At 46.1% G+C, this 25,337-nt stretch overlaps 2 protein-coding genes across 3 annotated transcripts; one reads left to right on the forward strand and one right to left on the reverse strand.

Moving 5' to 3' along the window:
- On the reverse strand, positions 1-2,029 carry LOC111081602. 2 transcript variants are annotated; one of them, XM_022377709.2, is made up of 2 exons: positions 1,007-2,029; positions 1-930 (listed from the first exon to the last, which is right to left on the reverse strand). In XM_022377709.2, the coding sequence occupies exons 1-2, from the start codon at positions 1,286-1,288 to the stop codon at positions 13-15; spliced, it is 1,200 nt and encodes a 399-aa protein (XP_022233401.2). In that variant the 5' UTR covers positions 1,289-2,029; the 3' UTR covers positions 1-12. The 2 variants fall into 2 exon arrangements, with proteins under 2 accessions (XP_022233401.2, XP_022233400.2); XM_022377708.2 differs by having other exon boundaries at positions 1-936.
- A 17,265-nt stretch (positions 2,030-19,294) lies between these two features.
- LOC121404546 (chromosome partition protein Smc-like) lies at positions 19,295-21,457 on the forward strand. Its single transcript, XM_041594199.1, is given in 3 exon segments — positions 19,295-19,613; positions 19,616-20,385; positions 20,456-21,457. Coding segments are annotated over 3 exon segments (2,058 nt in total). The 5' UTR covers positions 19,295-19,309; the 3' UTR covers positions 21,440-21,457.
- Positions 21,458-25,337: the final 3,880 nt, after the last annotated feature.

Here is a 25,337-nt window from a genome sequence, read left to right on the forward strand (position 1 = left end):
TGTAATCAAAATTTATATATTGGCTGACTCCTTATTCGGATTACATGCTATACCCAATAACTCGAATAAAGGATTTGGTCGTGCAACATGCGTGAAGACCAAACCCATTTGCGGCATCGCCTTTACCGGATTTTCCGGCTCGGTTTTCTTCGCCATCTCGCAGTGCAAGTGCAGCACGCGATCGTTGAAACGCTGCTCGATCTTTTTCAGCGTAAATGAAGACTTCGGCTGCATGGTCGCTGCCAAGTCGCGCACAGCTCCGATCGCACTGGCAAATACCTCCAAGCTTTCCACGGGTGGCGGCAGCTGTGCCCAGTACAGATCCTGCACCAGTTCGATGTGTTCGCGAAAGGACTCGCTGCTCTCCCACATTTGTAGCAGACTGGCCCTGAAGCGTTGCACATCCTCCGCCTCGCACTGCAGCAGCTCCACAAATCGGCGCGTCCGCTGCGGCAGCAGCAGCAGACGCTGCTCCACATCCACACGGTCACATTGAGTGTAACACTCTGAGGTCTCGAGCTCGGTCTGCACCGCCTGGACGCAAGTGGATATTGACTCCGTTTGGACAATGGACACGTAGTCCGCCGTGACAGTTGGCGCTGCCTCCAAACTCGCATGCTGCGAACGGAAGGAAAGCATCGATGTATCCGAGTGGACGGTGTGAAGGGAAGACATCGAGTAGAAGCTGTTGCTCGACAGACTCCGCTGCAGCGCACGGCGGCGCACTCGGCCGCGATAGATGCGGCTCCAGATGAACCGTTTGAGCATCTTCCGCTTACGTCGCCTCGAAAAGAGTTGCTGTTTATGCTCCATCTCTGGCTGCTCCATGTCCTCAGGATTCTTGGCTGCGAGTATTTGCTCCAGCTGATTCACGCTGCATGCTATCACCTGGAACTCCTTGTATGTGGGAATATCTGCCTCGCTCTGCCGCTGTTCCTTGGAGGGAAAGGAAAAGAAAAAACTATAAGTCTTATCCACATGTGGCACTCGTCTCCTGTTTACCCACCTCAACGTCGCACAGGACACAGCCCAGTTGCAGGCTTGCGGACTGCAAATCCTTGATCTCCTCTCGTTTGGCCCGCTTGGCCGGACTGTCGTAGAGCTCGTGGGCGAGACTTAAGCCCTCCGGGAAGACTCCAATTTCACACTCCATGCGCTGGCACAGCTCATCCTCCAGGCAGCGGGCACGCTCCTCGGACTCCTTCAATTGCGACTCCATCTGCCGGATCTTGTTCTCTAGCGTACCCACCTTCTCTTTGAGCACCCCATTGGTGACTTCGATGTGCATGAAGCTCTTGCGTACATTTGGCTGCGCAGAGCTTCGGCCTCCTGCTTCAGCGCCTCGTCGGTGCTCGCCTGCAGCTTATTGGCGAAACTGAGGTCAGGCAGGTCTTCAGATGCTTTAGCTGGCTGCGCATAACCTTGACCTTTTCCCGCAGGAAGCTGACCTCCCGCGCGTCACAGCTGTGCCGTGGACTCTCGCCCTGTTTGAGTGTGTCCTCGGGCTTGGCATCGGCATCAGCACACTGTCCGGAGTAGAGGCGGGCACTGGGACTAGCGGTGGATATATCGTTGCCCATTTTGGCCAGAGCCAACAGGCGACAGATCAACAGCAGTGGCAGAGATCGACGCAGTGCCTCCAATTGTCGCTTCGTTCGCTGACGCTCCTGGTGCAGATGCTCCAATTGCGTCTCCGCTGCACCCAAATCCTCTCTCAGTATCAGGCACTCGGCGCGGAAGTCCTTGTACTTGGCCCCCAATGCGTCCTTGCTGAACTCTAGCTCCTCGTTCCGCTGCCGTGTGATCTCCAGTTCCACCTCGTTGCGCTGCAAATGCAACCGCGTGTCGTTCTCCGCCTCCTCGAACTCACACTTGGCCTCCTCTAACAGGGCGTTCTCTCGCGCCTCCTTCTCCCGCAGCACCTCTCTCTTACAATCCGCTGGTGGCTCTGTGTATGCCGCAGACGCTGATCTGCTTTGGTCTGTCGAAAAACGGAATACCAAAAAATGTAATTTAATTTTTTGTGTATCGAGTTCAAGTGCATGTATTAGTAATTTTAAAATAAATATATGGCATATCCCTGGGGCTTGGCTTGGCTGGGACTTGGCAGTTCGAGAACTGACATAGTGGCCCGAGCTTGCTACACACCTGTTCGGCTGACGGCATCATGGCATCTAGATCCAATTTCTGGACACATTGCAGCAACTGTTGCAAGCAGCGTTTGTCCCTGTCCGCCAAGAGTTTTGTGAACTCTAGAACGGATCCACAGCCTAGAAATTTCCTAAGGAGAACGACCTGGCCTTTTGATCTGTTTAAATACGATCTAAGGATCTAAGCGGAAAGGAAGAGCAGTGCGCTTCACTGCACTGGCTCAAGCTTAGCTCAGCTGTTCTAAGTCCAGAGCTTGCACGCACCCACCCTAAACTTGTAAGATACCTATTTCAGGCTGGGATATGCTTCAGCCTGTCCAGGGTCCTCTACAAGAAATTTGTAGATGTATGGGAACTAAAGGCTCGGGGCTGGCCTCGCTATGCCCGAAAGAGCAGTAGGCAAGGTGGGAAGAATGATGACGCGGTAGTTTTTGTGGTTTTTGTGGTTTTTGTTTATTATTAATGCTTTTATTCTTTTTACTTGTTTACAATTTCGAGACCTGCTGGTCTCGCTGGTCGTGTTGTGAGCTGGTGGACTGCTTAGTATAGTGTCTTGCGTTTGTGAATGCCTAGTGCAGTGTCTTGGGTTTGGGCTGATGGACTGCCTAGTACAGCCTCTTGGGTTGGGGCTTATGGACTGCCTGCTTTTTATACCCGTACTCAAAAAAGAGTTAAAGGGTATATTAGATTTGTGGTAAAAGTGGATGTGTGCAACGCAGAGAAGGAAACGTTTCCGACCCCAAAAAGTATATATATTCTTGATCAGCATCAATAGCCGAGTCGATATAGCCATGTCCATCTGTCCGTCCGTCCGTCCGTCTGTCCGCCTGTCCGTCTTTCCGTCTGTCCGTCTTGATGAGCGCCTAGATCTGAGAGACTATAAAAGCTAGAGAAACCAAATTTGGTTTCCAGACTCATGTGATATCACACTGCTACAAGTGTATTTCAAAATTTCGCCCCGCCCCCTTCCGCCCCCACAAAGGACGAAAATCTGTGGCAGGCACATTTTTAAAGATACGATAAAACTAAAATCGCAGTATCGTAGAGAATGCCCTTATCATACCAGATTGCCGAATCTGAACTAGATCGGATCATAATTATAGCCAGAATGAAGAAATTAATTTTCTGTTGGTTCCCTCTCCTCCTCCAGCGCCTGCTGAACGCTACTGATTCTCTTTCTCGCTCGCACACTCTGCCGCGTTCAGTGCGCGAGCAACCCCTAGCGGAGGAGATGTAGAATATAAATGGTACATGTACAATCTACATGTTAGATGTGGAATATACATTGTAGATGTAGATGTAGATAACAGATGTAGCAAAAAAATGTAAAATGTAAAATTTTTTTTTAATTTTTAAATTCTAAAAAATCATAAGCTCAAAAATGTATATACTGACTGAGTACGGGTATAAGTAGAGTCGCGTCTCCAGAAGCGACTCACACGTTCCTTCTCGTTTTTTTGTCTGGACGTTGTTACGCGCGGAACCCAGGCAGAAACGCAGCCCTCCTCCCGCCCAACCGACCGAGGGGCGCTGCCGCATGACGCGCGACGCGTGTTACCGAACCGATCGCAAGCATGCAGGAAAGATAGGTGTTAGACTAAAATTCGAGGAAAATTAGAGCTAAACACAACTCAAAGAGCTAAACATGCAAAGATAGCTAAAAAATATAACTAATTACGGGAAAGGTATGTTAGTATTAGTGATTTAAGAAGAGGAAGGGAATTAGTAGTTGATATTATGTGGTAAGGGGGAATTGAAGTCCGAGCAAAGGACCCTAAATGGTTCGTGCAAGGAATAATTCGATCTACAAAGCGGAAGGAACAAAGGAATGAAGTTTCTAGTAGATCTAATAGGAATCGTAAAGTTTATGCGGCTCAACATGTCAGGGCTATCTACGTCACCCTTGATCAGGTTGTGCATAAAAATCACACCAAGCATTTTTCTACGACTATGGTTGGAAGGTTTATTAAAAGCAATCTACGAGGATAAGATGGCAGTCTCACACCTGCATCCCAGTTAAGGCCACGCAGAGCAAAAAGTAAAAAGTTTTTCTGGACTGATTCTATACGGTCCTGGTGTACTTTGTACTGGGGGCACCATACACAAGAGCCGTACTCTAAAATCGGACGAACAAGCGAGATGTAGAGAGTCTTCGTTATATAGGGGTCGTCAAATTCCTTTGACCACCTCTTTATAAACCCAAGCACACCAATGGCCTTATTTACCATGGTAGAAATGTGTTCAGAAAACTTCAACTTTGGGTCTAATTTAACACCAAGATCATCAACCAAGGTAATTCTCTCAAGAGAACCACCGCAGAGGCTATAAGGAGCCAAAACGGGGCTGAAGCGATGAAATATCATTACTTTGCATTTCGAGGCATTTAGGTGTAACATATTTGCACAATACCATGATTGAAAGTTATTGAGATTGCAAGCGAGAGTGAAATGAAATGTCCTTATACTGGACACAAAGTTTAACATCGTCCGCATACATGAGTACTCGAGAGTTTGTTAATACTGAAGGCAGATCATTAATAAAGAGTGTGAATAGTAGGGGGCCTAGATGGCTGCCCTGTGGTACTTAACAGGTGAAGAGAAGGAGTTTTTGAAGAGGACTCTTTGAGACCTAGAACGAAGGTAGCTAGAAATCCATCTCAAAAGATTAAGCGGAAACCCTAAAAGGTCAAGTTTTTGTGCTAAAAGAGAATGGTTTACAGAATCGAATGCTTTACTAAAATCAGTGTAAATGACATCCGTCTGCAAGTTACCTTGAAAGCCTTTAATGATAAAAGAGGTAAACTCTAATAAATTTTTGGTGTTGATCGTCGCCTATAAATCCGTGCTGGGACGGAGATATAAGTGATTTGCAGAGATGTTGCAAATGCGGAGTTAAAATTTTTTCAAACATTTTAGGAATAGCGGATAACTTAGATATACCTCTATAATTATTTGCATCAGACTTACTACCTTTCTTATGGAGCGGAATAATAAAAGATTCCTTCCAGATGGGGGGGAAGCATGAAGAGTTAATGGATGGGTGAATAGTTTAAGCAAGGGTCCACACAGAGCGTCGGCACAGTACCTAAGTACACAGCCGGGAACTCCGTCGGGACCTGGTGAAAACACCGGCTTAGCTAGTCGAAGATCATGAAGCAGTGAGCTTTCATTTAACAAGGGGCTGAAGATGCCATTCGACCTTGGTAAACTGTATGGATACGGCTGACCAGAGAAGCTTTCATGAGAATAGGTTGTTTGGAAAAATTTGGCAAAAAGATCGGCAATTGCCTGATCATTGTTTGCTGACATATTGAGAAAAGATAACGAGGATGGATGTGCGGACGTTCTACGCTTACTATTTACAAAGCTGTAAAACTGTTAATGGGCCTGTGAAAATCGTATCCTGCATTGAGATAGGTAGTTTTTATAACATTGAGCGTTAAGAACGGAGAAATTTGACCGAGCTATTACATAGTGAGAAAGAGAAGAGGGAGAACCAACTTCTCGAAATTTTTTATAAAGTCTTGATTTTAAATTTTTTAGACTGGATAACTCTTTGGTAAACCAAGGAGGCTTTCCAGATCTAACCGGACAAGAAAGTGGGACAAACAAGAATAAAAAATGTGTCAAGTACATTGTAAAAAATGTTTGTGCCTTTCATAACGCCAGTGCACAAATACAGAGCGGACCAATCAAAATCCCTAATAAGGTTATTCAGCTTCGTAAGCTCGGCTTTACGAAAGCAGCGGACACGTTAAGATAGCCTACCCATTCGATCCAATACAGTAGGACCAATATCGACTGACACTTCGAATGTAGGATGGTAGGAGTCTTCAGGTATACTGAGCAGAAGGGCTCGGGCTAACAACGCTATGGTCGGATCCGAGACAAGCACAGATCAAGCAATTGACCCAAGAAATTTTTCACATGGTTGACTTGAGACAGGGATAGGTCTAGCAAGCCGTCGATAAAGTCATGTCGTGACATGGGCACAAGTTTATTAGACTAGTTTACCGAAGACCAAACAGTACCTGGAAAATTAAAATCAGCAAGAACTATCATATGGACTTTATCTGATAGCGAGAAAAGAAACAGTTTTTAAAGCGGACAGGTGATGCTCGTATATTAAGATATCCGAGGAAGGTGGAATATACGAGCAAGTAATGAAAATGGAAAAGCCTGGGAGAATCAGTTTTACGCACAGGAATTCCAGGTCTTGTTGAACCTGGACCATGAAATGTTCCGACGTGAAGTTTGAGTCCACTTCAATAAGGACCCCACCTCCACGTCGAGACAAACGGTCATTTCTAAAAATTGTGTACCGACCTGCCAAAACTTCGGAACTAAGGATGTCCGGCTTTAACCAGGTCTCGGTGAACACAATAACGTGGGATGAGAATGCGAGACTCTTAAGGAAAAGAGTGCTGAGCTTACTACGCAAGCCTCTAGCATTCTGGTAGGAACTGCAAGAGAGGAAGTTAGTTTTTTGGATGGGTGGAAGATGAGGATGGAGATAGAGCACTGGTCTGAATGCTAGGAAGAGTAATGGGGGCCTATTCTTTTTCTTAGCGTTAAACTCTTTAACCACCAAATGCTCTGACCAAAACTTGGCGGAACAAATGGTTTCAAATTGAGTTGGGGAGACGCTTATATTGAAGGAAGAAAAGTTAAATTTTTCCACCTTTAAGCCAACGGCTTTTATTTTGCTTTTTATAAAAGCGGCCACATCATTGGATGTGAGGTCAGGGGCTAGCCGCGAGACAAAAAATTGTCGCTTTGGTGGGACTCCCACCAGTGGTTTTGGCACCACAGGCCAGTACCTGTGTTGGCAGTATCCGGTGGTCCTGGACATCTATTAGCTGGTGGGAGCGAAACTGAGGGGATAGTTAAGGGGTTGGGTGCGGACTCGATGGACACGGACTCTACAGACATTTCGAACTGCATACTCTCCGAAGTGACGCATTCGGCTCCCGAATCTGCATCACCAGCAGCGATCGTTGCCCTTGGAGTAGCAAACGTAATCAACTGCTGCACTAAGATGCTGGCGGACATGAGGCAGTCGGTACTTGCAAGTCCCGCGGAGTAGACTTCTTGCGCCTCGGAGACTTAGCCAGCAGCTGTAAACTGCTGAACTGAGTTTTAATGGCCAAGAGCCGATCATATTGCTGTTTAAAGCCTACGATCAGCTCTTTGAAGCCACTCCGCGTCTGCCTCATGAACGAACGCATGTCGTTTTCCACAGCACGGCATTCCACAACTATAATGTAGGCCGTTGTTTTGGGAAATGGCGTCTCCTACACGGCCCGAGATCCCTACACATTTTGCGTGCACTACGCTTTCGCAAAAGCGAGCAGGGGATATTGGGCTGGTCATGGGTGATTCCATATTTATGTCTTTCATTTTTATTACTTTGGGAAAAAAAAGTTCAAAACAAATAGCAATCAGACCACTGTGCAGAGCAAATTCTTAGAGCAATGCTTAAAGCGAAATCGGTAAAAGATGAGAGAGGAGAGTGGTTGCAGCAACAACTTATAAGTGAGAGCGTTACTGCACAAAAAGTTACAAAGAGCGAGAGCGAAAGAACAGTTATTGAGAGTCAGGTGATAGAGAGAGTGATAGACGGCAATAACTACTGCAAAGAGCGGCTAAATGTAATGAGAGGCGTACTTACAAAAAGCAACAACACAAACACACGACTAACCGACGCACAAAATTTATTAAATAAGTTGTGTTTTTACACAATTATCAGGCATGCACCCGCGGTAAAAGTATGATTTTAATGTAAATTAGTTAGAGAGTTAAATTATAGATAAAAAACACCGGCTGTTTAAGTTAAACAAAAGGAAAATGCGGAGCGCAAAACAAAAACACGTCTGGTCACTACGAAAGAGAACGAACGTTGAACGACTGGGTAGAAAAGAATGGTGTGCTCAGCGAATACCAAGCTGGGTTTAGAAGAGGTTACAGCACAGTGGACAGCATTTTCGTGCTGGCGGCTATAGTAAAAGAGTACAAGAGGCGAAACCAGAAGATGTACACCTGCTTCATAGACTTTAAAGCGGCTTTCGACACCATCGACCGACATAGCTTATTTTTAAGACTTAGCTGGGAGTATCAACATAAATTTTGAACATACTAAAATGTCTCTACAGCGATAACACGGCCGCAGTCTGGAACGGCAATAGTCTTTTTGAGTACGGGTATAAATAGTCTTAAGCAACGCAAATAATTAATAAAATTAAGAACTCTCGATCAACAACTCTACCCATTCTTGTCCACACACCAATTTAAAACAAACCACCTCTTGTATTATTTCGCAATCAGCGAAGACAGCACGAAATTCTCGGTCACCCACTTCTTGGTGATATTTCACAACTCGGCCTCGAATCATCGACCTACCATTCAGCTATCCCCTTCTGCGATGCAGAGTTAGCAAAACCTCATTTCTAAACCCAATTCCCAACTGCAGCCCGCACCTACTGCGATGCAGTCTAAGAAAAACACTTTCCTCAAACCCACTGACCCACTAAAAATTGTCAACAAAGCACCCAGACACAATTACCACAATTATTTTTACTCAATAATCATAAGCTAACAATAATTAATTATTTCCGGGTCGAAGATAGACCACGGAAAATCACGGTCTCTGGTGCGATCGCCAGCTGCATAAAAGGGCCAAGATCGGCCGAAGAAGCAGGCAGTCCATAAGCCCCAACCCAGGAGGCTGTACTAGGCAGTCCATCAGCCCAAACCCAAGACACTGCACTAGGCATTCACAAACGCAAGACACTATACTACAACACAACCAGCGAGACCAGCAGGTCTCGAAATTGTAAACAAGTAAAACGAATAAAAGCATTAATAATAAACAAAAACCACAAAAGCTACCGCGTCATCATTCTTCCCACCTTGCCTACTGCTCTTTCGGACATAGCCAGGCCAGCCCCGAGCCTTTAGTTCCCATACATCTACAAATTTCTTGTAGAGGACCCTGGACAGGCTGAAGCATAACCCAGCCTGAAATAGGTATCTTACAAGTGGCGCCCGAGCAGGGACTTTTGGTAACTTTAAGGAAACTTTGAGAACACCTTAATACGGAGCTTTGTGGAGTAAAGACCTACGGCCACCGAAAGAGACTAGGCTAGCGAGGAACAATACCCGTCAAGCACAAAAACCCGCGCCCACGCCAAATCCGGTCGCGAACAAGTAGTGCCGCAGTGCCGAACCTACGAGTGTCGAACAAAAGTGCTATGACATGGACACTTCTATAGATGGACGACACCACAGCCACACCGCCCACATCGTGGAACAGATTCGGAAATGGGGAATCAGGTTCGACGGACAGGACGACCCACTTGCATTTCTGGGAATACTTCATGCCTCATCATCCTGTTATTCGCACAGATAGTTTGACGACCAAATTACGGGTCGCATTTGATGCCTCTTGTAAGTCTTGCAATGGCTTGTCGCTGAACGACACGACCTTATTTGGTCCAACTCTGCAACCAGATCTATTCGAGACATTAACCAGGTTCCGTTTCTATAGATAAGCTCTAACGTTCGATATCAAGAAAATGTACCGACAAATATTGGTCGAAGAACCACATAGAAACTATCAGTGCATCTTATAGCGAGGCAACGTTTCGGAGCCAATCCAAGTGCTACGCTTAAATACGGTCACTTATGGGACAAATTCTGCACCATTCCTGGCAGTACGTTACCTGTATTAATTGGCAGATAGGTACGCTGAAAGATTTCCATTAGCTAGAGAGGCGGTGAAGCAAAGTTTCTATATGAATGATATGCTCTGTGGAGCGGATACAGAAGAAGAATTGACAACTTTGAAAGGGCAAGGGACTGCATTATTGGGCGTAGGGAAGTTCGAGCTGCACAAATGGCGCAGCAATTATCAGGGAATGGACAACAACATCGACCTAGAGGCTTTGATGCTAAAAACAGAGTACGCAGCTAAAACCTTGGAAATATATTGGTCAAGTCTAGGGGACAAATTCCAATTCTTTTATTACATAAAGTCTACTCGATCGCAACGAAACGATCAGTGTTGTCCGAGTTGGCTCAGGTATTTCATCCGTTAGGGTTCTTGAGTCCCTTGCTAATCTTGGGCAAAATCTTCATTCAGGAACTTTGTCTTCTAAAGCAGGATTGGGACGAGGAGCGTCCAACGCGCTACTCAACGCAATGGCGTCGATATATGGAAGAACTGAAACTAATTGATAAATGTTCAATCCCACGATCCTCCATTCCAATTACGGCAGACCTATGCACGTTAGAGCTTTTCGGGTTTTCTGACGCATCTAACAGAGCTTACGGCGGCGTCATTTATGCTCGTGTAATGGACCACCGTTGGACCACCTTCGTTGCCAACAGAGTGGCTCAAATACAAGAGCTTACACGGGTACAGGATTGGTTCAAGGTCGACACAAAGTCGAGCCCTGCAGATATTGTATCTAGGGGGATTATTGGTGACAGAATTAAGCAAGTCAACGATGTGGTGGAACGGTCCGGACTTTTTAAAAGATTCAGCAGATGATCTGGCTAAGTTCAATTGGAGTGAAGAAATAGAAGCCATGCCTGAGGAGAAGAAATGTAAGTTTTCGCTGACAATTAGAAAGGTAGAGAGCAGTGAAAAGGTCGATCTTGTGGGGAGATGCAAATTTGCAAATGATTTCCTCAAATTGCAGCGAGTCTTTAGCTACATTTTTCGCTGGCGTAGAATATTGTTGAGATCGAACTCAAATGAAACAGGCAACCTTACTGCAGCTGAAATGAAGGGCGGATTACGCTATATTGGAATTTACATGCCGGGGCACAATCATTATGCGCCTTTTTGCGGCAGAGATATTGGATAATCAATTGCAGGAAACTTGCCCGCAAGGTGATCCGTGGCTGCATACCATGATTTCGTCGTCGACCGGTCTGTGCAACACAGCTCATGGGAGCGCTGCCTGCCAAACGACTGCAAGGCAATATCGAGCGACCGGGACTGGACTTTGCTGGGCCTTTATGGATGCACTTCAACATGCGACGAAAACGCCCAGTCAAGGTGTATCTGGGCATATTCGTATGCTTCGTAACAAAGGCCTGCCATATAGAGATCGTGTCGGACCTAAGCTCAAATGCCTTCATCGCGGCACTCAAACGGTTTTTCGCACGACGTGGATTGAGCTCAGATCTATTTTGCGACAACGCTACCAATTTTGTAGGCGCTTCACCACAGCTAAACAGAGTTTTCGACCCGCCCAGTCAGCAGCTCATTGACGACGAATGCAGTCAGCGAGGAGTCAAGTTTTACTTCATCCCCCCGCGCTCCCAGCACTTTGGATGATTCTGGGAGACCGCCGTGAAGGTGGCCAAACAGATGCTGGTGAACTGCACCAACAGTACAGCACTGAACTACGAGGATATGGCGACGGCCATCGCTCAAGTAGAAGCAGTGATGAACTCTTGACCTTTGCATACATTGTCATCGGACCCCAATGACTTGGAAGCGTTGACGTCCGGGCATTTCTTGGTTGGCCGACCGCTAAACACGCTGGTCGAACCATTCGACGAAGCACTGTTGAAGCTGTCCATGAGCAACCATTGGAAACGCATCCTGGTGGTACACAACATGTTCTGGCGCCGCAGAAGCGAACAAAGTGGAACACTGTAGCCAACCACATTCAAATTGGCACCCGGGTCCTTATTGCTGAGGACAATGCGCCACCCGGACAATGGCTGCTGGGAAGAGTTGCAGAGTTACACACAAGAGCGGATGGGGTAGTTCGGGTTGTAAGACTCAAGACCAAAACTGGACTCTTTAAGCGCAGCGTACACAAGCTCTGCCCACTGCCGACCGATACAGATGATCTTAATGTTGGAAGAGCTTCCAAGGTGGGGAGAATGTTGACGCCACTTAATATATTATATCAGCTTAATGAACTTTAGCAATGTTAGCATGAATTTGTCAATGAATTTGAATTTGGCACTAAAAAGAAAATGTACAAGAAGAGAAGCGCAATCGATATTATCGATAAAAACATGTATGAAGATCTATGATCACTAGAATTAATATAGAGAAAATAAACGAACGAGCAAGAACTAACATCGAGCGGATTGGGGAATATCAGGATTGCTAGAGAATTCCACTACGAAACTGTTCGAGCCAAGTCCCTCCAATAGAGAATTCCACTACGAAACTGTTGGAGGGACTTGGCTGGAACAGTTTCCCTTTATATCCTCACAAGTGCAGTTCCACACAAATTAGATCTTGTCGCGTCTACCTCATCATTGTCATGAATATATGTGCCTATAGTGTCTGTGCCTTAGTGTAGTAAGAACACCAGTGGAAGGTCGCGTGTGACTTAAAAGTCGTAGCCATGTTAACGGGATTGTAAGGTGGTTACCCAAAACACTGCTGCTTCTTGTGTATATTGGATAGTAGAGCTAGAGAACAGAATTACTCAATTATTGTCGGGAAACGACATGCGATCAGCCGGGACACGGGATCAGCCGGGACACGGGATCAGCCGGGAACGACGCCTCCTCCAACCCGCGACTAAAGAACTCTCTACACGTCAGCAACGGCCGGATAGTGGCAATGGAGACCACAGAGAGATCTCACAAGTTCTACTGGCGCACATCAAGCTGGTTCAACGAGAGGTTCAAATCCCGCTCCTGGTCCTGCCTAACATGTTGGGACAAGTTATTGTCGGCATGGACTTCCAGGTGCCACCGAAACGAGGATCCAATGCTACGAGCTACGAGACCGTCGCCCCAGGCCCACTGAACCCGTGCTTACTACCATCCACGTACAAGACGCTGAACCCTGATACCAGAAACCCCAACAAATAGCAACGAACACACGTCCACGACCTAGAACACGGAGAACACGAATCCAAGGTCAACACCAGCAAACAGCAATCAAGCAATCGGGAGAACGAGTATCACGGTCACTACGGAGCAAGCGCGTCCTAGGAAGCCCAGGTCCAAGACAAGCAACAGAGCAAGCACGCACAGAATCCGCAACGGAAGAATTGAACACACGGACACCCTCAAAGTCGACCACCAGCATCGAACAAGGACAACAGCAGCCACCATCCGACAGCCCAGCAACACGGGAAACAGCCACGCTAACCCCATGCTGGTCGGGGCCCATAATTGAACTGATATCCACAGAGCCCCTCAACGCGGTCCCGGAGACCAGGCCGATGACCCCACAATACACCGACGGCCGCCCTGTCGTACCACCGGCCGACGCCACAGCGATCCTCGCCAACCCACTGGAGTACCTTCCGCGTACCGATATGATTCTTAGCGTCATGCACCGAGCCATGCCTAGAGCCATGACCGTGATCTTCCTCGCCCAAACAAGTCGTTGTTGCGATACCAGAGGAGTCATCGCGACGTAGCTCTAGCTCTAGCCATGGCTGGTCACAAACATATTCAAACTGATATACACAGAGCCAACAAACCATGGTTTAACCCCGGTATCCACAAATAACGGTGTGTCAGCACCTCCGGAAAATAAAATAGTCTTAAGCAACGCACGCAATTACTAAAATTAAGAAATCTCGATCAACAACTCTACCCCTTCTTGTCCACACACCAATTTAAAACAAACCACCTCTTGTATTATCTCGCAAACAGCGAAGACAGCACGAAATTCTCGGTCACCCACTTCTTGGTGATATTTCATAACCACTCGGCCTCGAATCATCGACCTACCATTCAGCTATCCCTTTCTGCGATGCAGAGTTATCAAAACCTCATTTCTAAACCCAATTCCCTACTGCAGCCCGCACCTACTGCGATGCAGTCTAGGCAAAACACTTTCCTCAAACCCACTGACCCACTAAAAATTGTCAACGAAGCACCCAGCTTCGACCCACTTTTATTATTACCACAAATATTTTCACCCAATAATCATAAGTTAGCAATAATTAATTATTTCCGGGTCGAAGACAGACCACGGAAAATCACGGTCTCTGGTGCGATCGCCAGCTGCATAAAAGGGCCAAGATCGGCCGAAGAAGTCATCGTTCGTAGTGACCAGACGTGTTTTTGTTTTGCGCTCCGCATTTTCCTTTTGTTTAACTTAAACAGCCGGTGTTTTTTATCTATAATTTAACTCTCTAACTAATTTACATTAAAATCATACTTTTACCGCGGGTGCATGCCTGATAATTGTGTAAAAACACAACTTATTTAATAAATTTTGTGCGTCGGTTAGTCGTGTGTTTGTGTTGTTGCTTTTCGTAAGTACGCCCTCTCATTACATTTAGCCGCTCTTTGTCGTAGTTATTGCCGTCTATCACTCTCTCGATCACCTGACTCTCATTAACTTTTCTTTCGCTCTCGCTCTTTGTAACTTTTTGTGCAGTAACGCTCTCACTTATAAGTTGTTGCTGCAACCACTCTCCTCTCTCATCTTTTACCGATTTCGCTTTAAGCATTGCTCTAAGAATTTGCTCTGCACAGTGGTCTGATTGCTATTTGTTTTGAACTTTTTTTTCCCAAAGTAATAAAAATGAAAGACATAAATATGGAATCACCCATGACCAGCCCAATATCCCCTGCTCGCTTTGCGAAAGCGTAGTGCACGCAAAATGTGTAGGGATCTCGGGGCCGTGTAGGAGACGCCATTTTCCCAAAACAACGGCCTACATTATAGTTGTGGAATGCCGTGCTGTGGAAAACGACATGCGTTCGTTCATGAGGCAGACGCGGAGTGGCTTCAAAGAGCTGATCGTAGGCTTTAAACAGCAATATGATCGGCTCTTGGCCATTAAAACTCAGTTCAGCAGTTTACAGCTGCTGGCTAAGTCTCCGAGGGCGCAAGAAGCCTACTCCGCGGGACTTGCAAGTACCGACTGCCTCATGTCCGCCAGCATCTTAGTGCAGCAGTTGATTACGTTTGCTACTCCAAGGGCAACGATCGCTGCTGGTGATGCAGATTCGGGAGCCGAATGCGTCACTTCGGAGAGTATGCAGTTCGAAATGTCTGTAGAGTCCGTGTCCATCGAGTCCGCACCCAACCCCTTAACTATCCCCTCAGTTTCGCTCCCACCAGCTAATAGATGTCCAGGACCACCGGATACTGCCAACACAGGTACTAGGCCTGTGGTGCCAAAACCACTGGTGGGAGTCCCACCAAAGCGACAATTTTTTGTCTCGCGGCTAGCCCCTGACCTCACATCCAATGATGTGGCCGCTTTTATAAAAAGCAAAATAAAAGCCGTTGGCTTAAAGGTGGAAAAATTTAACTTTTCTTCCTTCAATATAAGCGTCTCCCCAACTCAATTTGAAACCATTTGTTCCGCCAAGTTTTGGTCAGAGCATTTGGTGGTTAAAGAGTTTAACGCTAAGAAAAAGAATAGGCCCCCCATTACTCTTCCTAGCATTCAGACCAGTGCTCCATCTCCATCCTCATCTTCCACCCATCCAAAAAACTAACTTCCTCTCTTGCAGTTACCTACCAGAATGCTAGAGGCTTGCGTAGTAAGCTCAGCACTCTTTTCCTTGAGAGTCTCGCATTCTCATCCCACGTTATTGTGTTCACCGAGACCTGGTTAAAGCCGGACATCCTTAGTTCCGAAGTTTTGGCAGGTCGGTACACAATTTTTAGAAATGACCGTTTGGACTCAAACTTCACGTCGGAACATTTCATGGTCCAGGTTCAACAAGACCTGGAATTCCTGTGCGTAAAACTGATTCTCCCAGGCTTTTCCATTTTCATTACTTGCTCGTATATTCCACCTTCCTCGGATATCTTAATATACGAGCATCACCAGTCCGCTTTAAAAACTGTTTCTTTTCTCGCTATCAGATAAAGTCCATATGATAGTTCTAGCTGATTTTAATTTTCCAGGTACTGTTTGGTCTTCGGTAAACTAGTCTAATAAACTTGTGCCCATGTCACGACATGACTTTATCGACGGCTTGCTAGACCTATCCCTGTCTCAAGTCAACCATGTGAAAAATTTCTTGGGTCAATTGCTTGATCTGTGCTTTGTCTCGGATCCGACCATAGCGTTGTTAGCCCGAGCCCTTCTGCTCAGTATACCTGAAGACTCCTACCATCCTACATTCGAAGTGTCAGTCGATATTGGTCCTACTGTATTGGATCGAATGGGTAGGCTATCTTAACGTGTCCGCTGCTTTCGTAAAGCCGAGCTTACGAAGCTGAATAACCTTATTAGGGATTTTGATTGGTCCGCTCTGTATTTGTGCACTGGCGTTATGAAAGGCACAAACATTTTTTACAATGTACTTGACACATTTTTTTATTCTTGTGTCCCACTTTCTTGTCCGGATAGATCTGGAAAGCCTCCTTAGTTTACCAAGGAGTTATCCAGTCTAAAAAATTTAAAATCAAGACTTTATAAAAAATTTCGAGAAGTTGGTTCTCCCTCTTCTCTTTCTCACTATGTAATAGCTCGGTCAAATTTCTCCGTTCTTAACGCTCAATGTTATAAAAACTACCTATCTCAATGCAGGATACGATTTTCACAGGCCCATTAACAGTTTTACAGCTTTGTAAATAGTAAGCGTAGAACGTCCGCACATCCATCCTCGTTATCTTTTCTCAATATGTCAGCAAACAATGATCAGGCAATTGCCGATCTTTTTGCCAAATTTTTCCAAACAACCTATTCTCATGAAAGCTTCTCTGGTCAGCCGTATCCATACAGTTTACCAAGGTCGAATGGCATCTTCAGCCCCTTGTTAAATGAAAGCTCACTGCTTCATGATCTTCGACTAGCTAAGCCGGTGTTTTCACCAGGTCCCGACGGAGTTCCCGGCTGTGTACTTAGGTACTGTGCCGACGCTCTGTGTGGACCCTTGCTTAAACTATTCACCCATCCATTAACTCTTCATGCTTCCCCCCCATCTGGAAGGAATCTTTTATTATTCCGCTCCATAAGAAAGGTAGTAAGTCTGATGCAAATAATTATAGAGGTATATCTAAGTTATCCGCTATTCCTAAAATGTTTGAAAAAGTTTTAACTCCGCATTTGCAACATCTCTGCAAATCACTTATATCTCCGTCCCAGCACGGATTTATAAGGCGACGATCAACACCAAAAATTTATTAGAGTTTACCTCTTTTATCATTAAAGGCTTTCAAGGTAACTTGCAGACGGATGTCATTTACACTGATTTTAGTAAAGCATTCGATTCTGTAAACCATTCTCTTTTAGCACAAAAACTTGACCTTTTAGGGTTTCCGCCTAATCTTTTGAGATGGATTTCTAGCTACCTTCGTTCTAGGTCTCAAAGAGTCCTCTTCAAAAACTCCTTCTCTTCACCTGTTAAGTACCACAGGGCAGCCATCTAGGCCCCCTACTATTCACACTCTTTATTAATGATCTGCCTTCAGTATTAACAAACTCTCGAGTACTCATGTATGCGGACGATGTTAAACTTTGTGTCCAGTATAAGGACATTTCATTTCACTCTCGCTTGCAATCTCAATAACTTTCAATCATGGTATTGTGCAAATATGTTACACCTAAATGCCTCGAAATGCAAAGTAATGATATTTCATCGCTTCAGCCCCGTTTTGGCTCCTTATAGCCTCTGCGGTGGTTCTCTTGAGAGAATTACCTTGGTTGATGATCTTGGTGTTAAATTAGACCCAAAGTTGAAGTTTTCTGAACACATTTCTACCATGGTAAATAAGGCCATTGGTGTGCTTGGGTTTATAAAGAGGTGGTCAAAGGAATTTGACGACCCCTATATAACGAAGGCTCTCTACATCTCGCTTGTTCGTCCGATTTTAGAGTACGGCTCTTGTGTATGGTGCCCCCAGTACAAAGTACACCAGGACCGTATAGAATCAGTCCAGAAAAACTTTTTACTTTTTGCTCTGCGTGGCCTTAACTGGGATGCAGGTGTGAGACTGCCATCTTATCCTCGTAGATTGCTTTTAATAAACCTTCCAACCATAGTCGTAGAAAAATGCTTGGTGTGATTTTTATGCACAACCTGATCAAGGGTGACGTAGATAGCCCTGACATGTTGAGCCGCATAAACTTTACGATTCCTATTAGATCTACTAGAAACTTCATTCCTTTGTTCCTTCCGCTTTGTAGATCGAATTATTCCTTGCACGAACCATTTAGGGTCCTTTGCTCGGACTTCAATTCCCCCTTACCACATAATATCAACTACTAATTCCCTTCCTCTTCTTAAATCACTAATACTAACATACCTTTCCCGTAATTAGTTATATTTTTTAGCTATCTTTGCATGTTTAGCTCTTTGAGTTGTGTTTAGCTCTAATTTTCCTCGAATTTAGTCTAACACCTATCTTTCCTGCATGCTTGCGATGGCTCGGCTAACACGCAGTCCACCAGCTCACAGGGCGGGGGGGGTGTTGGGGACGCACCAAGGCCCCTCCGGCCGGGGGGGCCTCCGAAAGCAGGCAGTCCATAAGCCCCAACCCAAGATGCTGTACTAGGCATCAGCAGGCATTCACAAAGGCAAGAAACTACTAAGCAGTCCACCAGCTCACAACACAACGGAGGGACCAGAAGGTTAAATTTGTAAACAAGTAAAACGAATAAAAGCATTAATAATAAACAAAAACCACAAAAGCTACCGCGTCATCATTCTTCCCACCTTGCCTACTGCTCTTTCGGACATAGCGAGGCCAGCCCCGAGCCTTTAGTTCCCATGCATCTACAAATTTCTTGTAGAGGACCCTGGACAGGCTGAAGCATATCCCAGCCTGAAATAGGTATCTTACAAGTTTGGGGTGGGTGCGTGCAAGCCTTGGACTTAGAACAGCTGAGCTAAGCTTGAGCCAGTGCAGAGCAGCGCATCGAAGAGGAGCTTTCGCCCTTTCCGCTTAGATCCTTAGATCGTATTTAAACAGATCAAAAGGCCAGGTCGTTCTCCTTAGGAAAATTCTAAGCTGTGGATCCGTTCTAGAGTTCAAAACGTAAAAAGAAAAAAACTCTTGGCGGACAGGGACAAACGCTGCTTGCAACAGTTGCTGCAATGTGTCCAGCAATTGGATCTTGATGCCATGATGCCGTCAGCCGAACAGGTGTGTAGCAAGCTCGGGCCACTATGTCAGTTCTCGAACTGCCAAGTCCCAGCCAAGCCAAGCCCCAGGGATATGCCATATATTTATTTTAAAATTACTAATACATGCACTTGAACTCGATACACAAAAAATTAAATTACATTTCATTTAATTACCAAAGCAGATCAGCGTCTGCGGCATACACAGAGCCACCAGCGGATTGTGAGAGAGAGGTGCTGCTGGAGAAGGAGGCGCGAGAGAACGCCCTGTTGGAGGTGGCCAAGTGTTAGTTCGAGGAGGCGGAGAACGACACGCGATTGCATTTGCAGCGCAACGAGGTGGAACTGGAGATCACACGGCAGCGGAACGAGGAGCTAGAGTTCAGCAAGGACGCATTGGGGGCCAAGTACAAGGACTGCCACGCCGAGTGCCGATACTGAGAGAGGATTTGGGTGCGGCGGAGACGCAATTGGAGCATCTGCACGAGGAGCGTCAGCGAACGAAGCGACAATTGGAGGCACTGCGTCGATCTCTGCCACTGCTGTTGATCTGTCGCCTGTTGGCTCTGGCCAAAATGGGCAACGACATATCCACCGCTAGTCCCAGTGCCCGGGAGGTCAGCTTCCTGCGGGAAAAGGTCAAGGTGCTGCGCAGCCACGTAAAGCATCTGAAGACCTGCCTGATGCGACTGACCAAAGAGTATAACGATCTGCTCCAGCCCCAGGAGCAGCTGGAGGCGGAGCAACAGATGGCCGTGGCCCTGGAGAACGAGAAGCGACGCTGCCAGGCGCTGATCGATGACCTCAGTTTCGCCAAGAAGCTGCAGGCGAGAACCGAGGAGGCGCTGAAGCAGGAGGCCGAAGCTCTGCGCAGCCAAATGTACGATCTGCGCAAGAGCTTCATGCACATCGAAGTCACCAATGGGGAGCTCAAAGAGGAGGTGGGCACGCTGGAGAACAAGATCCGGCAGATGGAGTCGCAATTGAAGGAGTCCGAGGAGCGTGCCCACTGCCTGGAGGATGAGCTGCGCACCAAGGATGAGCTGTGCCACCGCATGGAGCGTGAAATTGGAGTCTTGCCGGAGGGCTTTAGTCTCACCCACGAGCTCTACGACAGTCCGGCCAAGCGGGCCAAACGAGAGGAGATCAAGGATTTGCAGTCCGCAAGCCTGCAACTGGGCTGTGTCCTGTGCGACGTTGAGGTGGGTAAACAGGAGACGAGTGCCACATGTGGATGAGACTTATAGTTTTTTCTTTTCCTTTCCCTCCAAGGAACAGCGGCAGAGCGAGGCCGATACTCCCACACACAAGGAGTTCCAGGTGATAGCATGCAGCGTGAAGCAGCTGGACCAAATACTCGCAGCCAAGAATCCTGAGGACATGGAGCAGCCAGAGATGGAGCATAAACAGGAACTCTTTTCGAAGCGACGCAAGCGGAAGATGCTCAAACGGTTCATCTGGAGCCGCATCTTTCACGGCCGAGTGCGCCGCCGTGCGCTGCAGCGGAGTCTGTCGAGCAACAGCTTCTACTCGATGTTTTCCCTTCACACCGTCCACTCGGATACATCGATGCTTTCCTTCCGTTCGCAGCATGCGAGTTTGGAGGCAGCGCCAACTGCCACGGCCGACTACGTGTCCATTGTCCAAACGGAGTCAATATCCACTTGCGTCCAGGCGGTGCAGACCGAGCTCGAGACCTCAGAGTGTTACACTCAATGTGACCGTGTGGATGTGGAGCAGCGTCTGCTGCTGCTGCCGGAGCGGACGCGCCGATTTGTGGAGCTGCTGCAGTGCGACGCGGAGGATGTGCAACGCTTCAGGGCCAGTCTGCTGCAAATGTGGGAGAGCAGGGAGTCCTTTCGCGAACACATCGAACTGGTGCAGGATCTGTACTGGGCACAGCTGCCGCCACCCGTGGAAAGCTTGGAGGTATTTGCCAGTGCGATGGGAGCTGTGCGCGACTTGGCAGCGACCATGCAGCCGAAGTCTTCATTTACGCTGAAAAAGATCGAGCAGCGTTTCAACGATCGCGTGCTGCACTTGCACTGCGAGATGGCGAAGAAAACCGAGCCGGAAAATCCGGTAGAGGCGATGCAGCAAATGGGTCTGGTCTTCACGCATGTTGCACGACCAAATCCTTTATTCGAGTTATTGGGTATAGCGTGTTATCCGAATAGGGAGTCAGCGAGATATAACGGCCGCATGCTGATTCCTTTTGTTGGTAAGGGTCAAACAAAGAGCCGTAGAGGTAGCTAATAAATATTAAAAATTTCGAATCAAATCAGTTGCGTGGAATGAGTACGAACCAAGCTTAACCAGCGCTCTCTGTGTCACCCATCTGCGTTTTGTCTGCTGAGGTGCGAAGTCTACTTTGTCCCTGTCCCAGCACAATCAACAGTGTGCTCTGCACGCATATGTAAATTGATTCTCTGTTGCAGCTACTTCTAGACAGCTACTTCAATTCGAGGCTTGTGTCGTTCTGAGTACTCTGATTAAATGAAACTGACTGAAAAGGAAGGACCAATCTCAGTCACAAGAGCAGCCCCTCAGCCTCCTAGATATATTTATTGCGGTATCCATTTCCGAAGCAGCTGGCAATGATTTTCCTTTCATTTGAAAGACATTTAATTTCTGTCGAACGTCTTGGCAATTACTCCGAGCCCGTGTCTGTGCCTGTGCCCATGCCCATGCCAGAGCCCTTGCACTCCTAATATTTGGCTTATTATAGCGTCGAACGTATTAAGCTTTCACCCAAAAGCAGGCTACAAGGTCCAAGTCGGGAAGTGCATACAATATAAATATCGCTGTACATAAGCGAAGAAAAAAAAACCTTGTGTTTTTTTTTTTTTTTTTAGGAACCAAAAACAAAAACCTCTCCTTTTCCCCTCCTTCTTTCTTTTTTTCCTCCCGTGTTGGTTTTATTAATGGGTTTTTCTTTTTTTTTTTTTTTTTTTTTTTTTTTTTTTTTTTTTTTTTTTTTTTTTTTTCTTTCTTTTTTCTTTTTTTTTTTTTTTTTTTTTTTTTTTTTTTTTTTTTTTTTTTTTTTTGTTTTTTTTTTTTTTTTTTTTTTTTTTTCTTTTTCTCTTTTTTTTTTTTTTTTTTTTTTTTTTTTTTTTTTTTTTTTAGCTATAAGAAGTCAGAATTAAAATTGTTTGTTTTAGTAATATAATGAATTGCTAGCGTCCTAATATTCGGGGACCATGCTGGGAAGGAGGGATCAATAATGGGAGTGGTTAGGAGGCCTTAGGATAGCCTTCCGGAAGGGATGATCGGACGAGCCGGAAGCGGTGATCATGGTAGGGTGGGCTTATGTGGTCGCAACAACACCGTGACCTGAGGCTGTATGTATGTAGGTGTCCGTGTGCGTGGTTAGGTGTAGATTTACTCGTGTTTGTGTTTGTACCCAAGTCTCTTGCACGTGAAATATTAATGAAATGTTAAAAGTGAGGGTTAAAAGGCGTCTTTAGCTGCAGCAATTGGCAGCAATGGCAACGTGTGGTACGTTTGTCCTGGAACCCATGGATTGAAAGGGTGCCCAAAGTTTAAGAATTGTCACCGTTACAACGTTACCAGGAGTTAAAGAAGCACTCGCTGTGCCTGATTCGCTTTAGTAAGCGACATACAACTAGAGGCTGTAACGGTCCGCGGTGTAAGATTTGCAGCAAGCCTCACCATGAGCTCTTGCATCGAAAGGTACTAGAGGCACCTACGGAGTCAAAGCCTAAAGGACAGGCGGTGCAGGAACCGAGCTCACTACATAGCTCCTTGTTGTCTAGATCGTCCACGAATTTCCTTGCGATCGCGCTGGTTCAAATCAAAGATATAAGCGGAGGATATCGCAATTGCAGATGCGTATTAGATTCCGGTAGTCAATTAAATTTTTTGACGGCTAGGTTAGTCTCAAGTTTGGGCCTAGAAACGCGCGATTCATCCATGCAACTCAGTGGAATTGGCAATGCAACATCTCAAATTATTGGAGAGGTGCAAGCGACGTTAAAATCAAGAGTCACTAGATATATGGCGATCGAGAATTTTGTTGTGCTAGAGGAAATAACGCAGTATAACCCAATCAGGAAGATTTCCGAAGTGGGTTCCACCCAAGGGAGTTACTCTGGCCGACCCTACATTCCAGTCCGGGGAAAGTATTGACATGCTAGTGGGTGTCACTCTGTTCTTCAAGCTAATTATAGCAGGGAAAATAAAACTATGAGCACACCTTCCAAGGCTTCAAAAATCTCTGCTAGGCTGGGTCGTCGTAGGTGAATGCACAAGGCCATCTGGAGTTGCCATAGTAGCAAGTGGAGTTGAAGCAAAGGGTTCTAGAAATGAGCAGCTGCAAGAGCTCGTACAACAATTTTGGAAGTGCGAAGAAGTCCCTGAACCAGTCGATAAGTTCACAGAGGAAGAAAAACAGTGCGAAGATTGTTTTGTTACGCATGTTAAGCAAGACGCCTCGGGAAATTTAGTGGTAGCTCTGCCATTTAAAAATCCTAAAATTGAATTAAGAGAAACTTATCAAATCGCTCTAACCAGGTTCCTAAACTTAGAGAAGAGGTTGAATCGTAGCCAAGCTCTGAAGGAACAATATGTTTAATTTATTGAAGAATTCCGCCAATTAGTGCATTTAGAGGCAATAAGGACTACAGAGAAAAATAAAGTTGATTACTTCATGCCCTCATCATCCGGTTATTCGCCCAGGTAATCTGACGACCAAATTACGGGTCGTATTTGATGCCTCTTGTAAGTCTTGCAATGGCTTGTCGCTGAACGACACGACCTTATTTGGTCCAACTTTGCAATCTTTCGATCAGTGTTGTCCGAGTTGGCTCAGGTATTTGATCAGCTAGGGTTCTTGATTCCCTTGCTAATCTTGGGAAAAATCTTCATTCAGGAACTTTGGCTTCTAAAGCAGGATTGGGACGAGGAGCGTCCAGCGAGCTACTCAAGGCAATGGCGTGGATATATGGAAGAACTGAAACTAATTGTTAAATGTTCAATCCCACGATCCTCCATTCCAATTACGGCAGACCTATGCACGTTAGAGCTTTTCGGGTTTTCTGACGCATCTAACAAAGCTTACGGCGGCGTCATTTATGCTCGTGTAATGGATAAAAGTAGAGGAAGTTCGGTGCGACTAGTAACGGCCAAGTCCAAGGTCGCTCCTGTTAGGTTAACATCATTGCCACGGCTATAGTTACAAGGAGCACTGTTAGTGGCCAAGCTAACGGCAAAGGTTTGCTTGGTGACAGAATTAAGCAAGTCAAAGATGTGGTGGAACGGTCCGGACTTTTTAATAGATTCAGCAGATGATCTGGCTAAGTTCAATTGGAGTTAAGAAATAGAAGCCATGCCTGAGGAGAAGAAATGTAAGTTTTCGCTGACAATTAGAAAGGTAGAGAGCAGTGAAAAGGTCGATCTTGTGGGGAGATGCAAATTTGCAAATGATTTCCTCAAATTGCAGCGAGTCTTTAGCTACATTTTTCGCTGGCGTAGAATATTTTTGAGATCGAACTCAAATGAAACAGGCAACCTTACTGCAGCTGAAATGAAGGATTACGCTATATTGTTTACAATGTGCAACAGTTGAGTTTGCACGAAGAATTCACTAAGCTAAAAGAGGAAAAGGTGATAAAATCAGCAAGAATTCAAAGTTTAAGTCCTTTCTTAAGAGAGGAGGAAGGAATAAGTATTATTCGAGTCGGGGCAAGGTTGACCAATGCCGAATTGCCATTTGACACAAGGCATCCCATCTTAATGCCTAGTAACCATATGGCGGTGAATGCGCTCGTTGAATTCACACATCGAAGGAATTTACATGCCGGGGCACAATCATTATGCGCCTTTTTGCGGCAGAGATATTGGATAATCAATTGCAGGAAACTTGCCCGCAAGGTGATCCGTGGCTGCATACCATGATTTCGTCGTCGACCGGTCTATGCAACACAGCTCATGGGAGCGCTGCCTGCCCAGTCGACTGCGAGGCAATATCTACCCATTCGAGCGAGCGGGACTGGACTTTGCTGGGCCTTTATGGATGCACTTCAACATGCGACGAAAACGCCCAGTCAAGGTGTATCTGGGCATATTCGTATGCTTCGTAACAAAGGCCTGCCATATAGAGATCGTGTCGGACCTAAGCTCAAATGCCTTCATC

The sequence above is a fragment of the Drosophila obscura genome, unplaced genomic scaffold (genome assembly GCF_018151105.1).
Source record: "Drosophila obscura isolate BZ-5 IFL unplaced genomic scaffold, ASM1815110v1 contig_213, whole genome shotgun sequence".
In the NCBI taxonomy this organism is placed as follows: Eukaryota; Metazoa; Arthropoda; class Insecta; order Diptera; family Drosophilidae; genus Drosophila; species Drosophila obscura.

What these genes read in the sequence shown, in the direction of transcription:
- LOC111081602 (XM_022377708.2), bottom strand. Translation starts at nt 1,288, where the DNA reads ATGCACATCGAAGTCACCAATGGGGTGCTCAAAGAGAAGGTGGGTACG. An exon ending in GTGTCCTGTGCGACGTTGAG is followed by an intron (nt 937 to 1,006) that starts GTGGGTAAACAG and finishes TTTCCCTCCAAG; the next exon opens with GAACAGCGGCAGAGCGAGGC.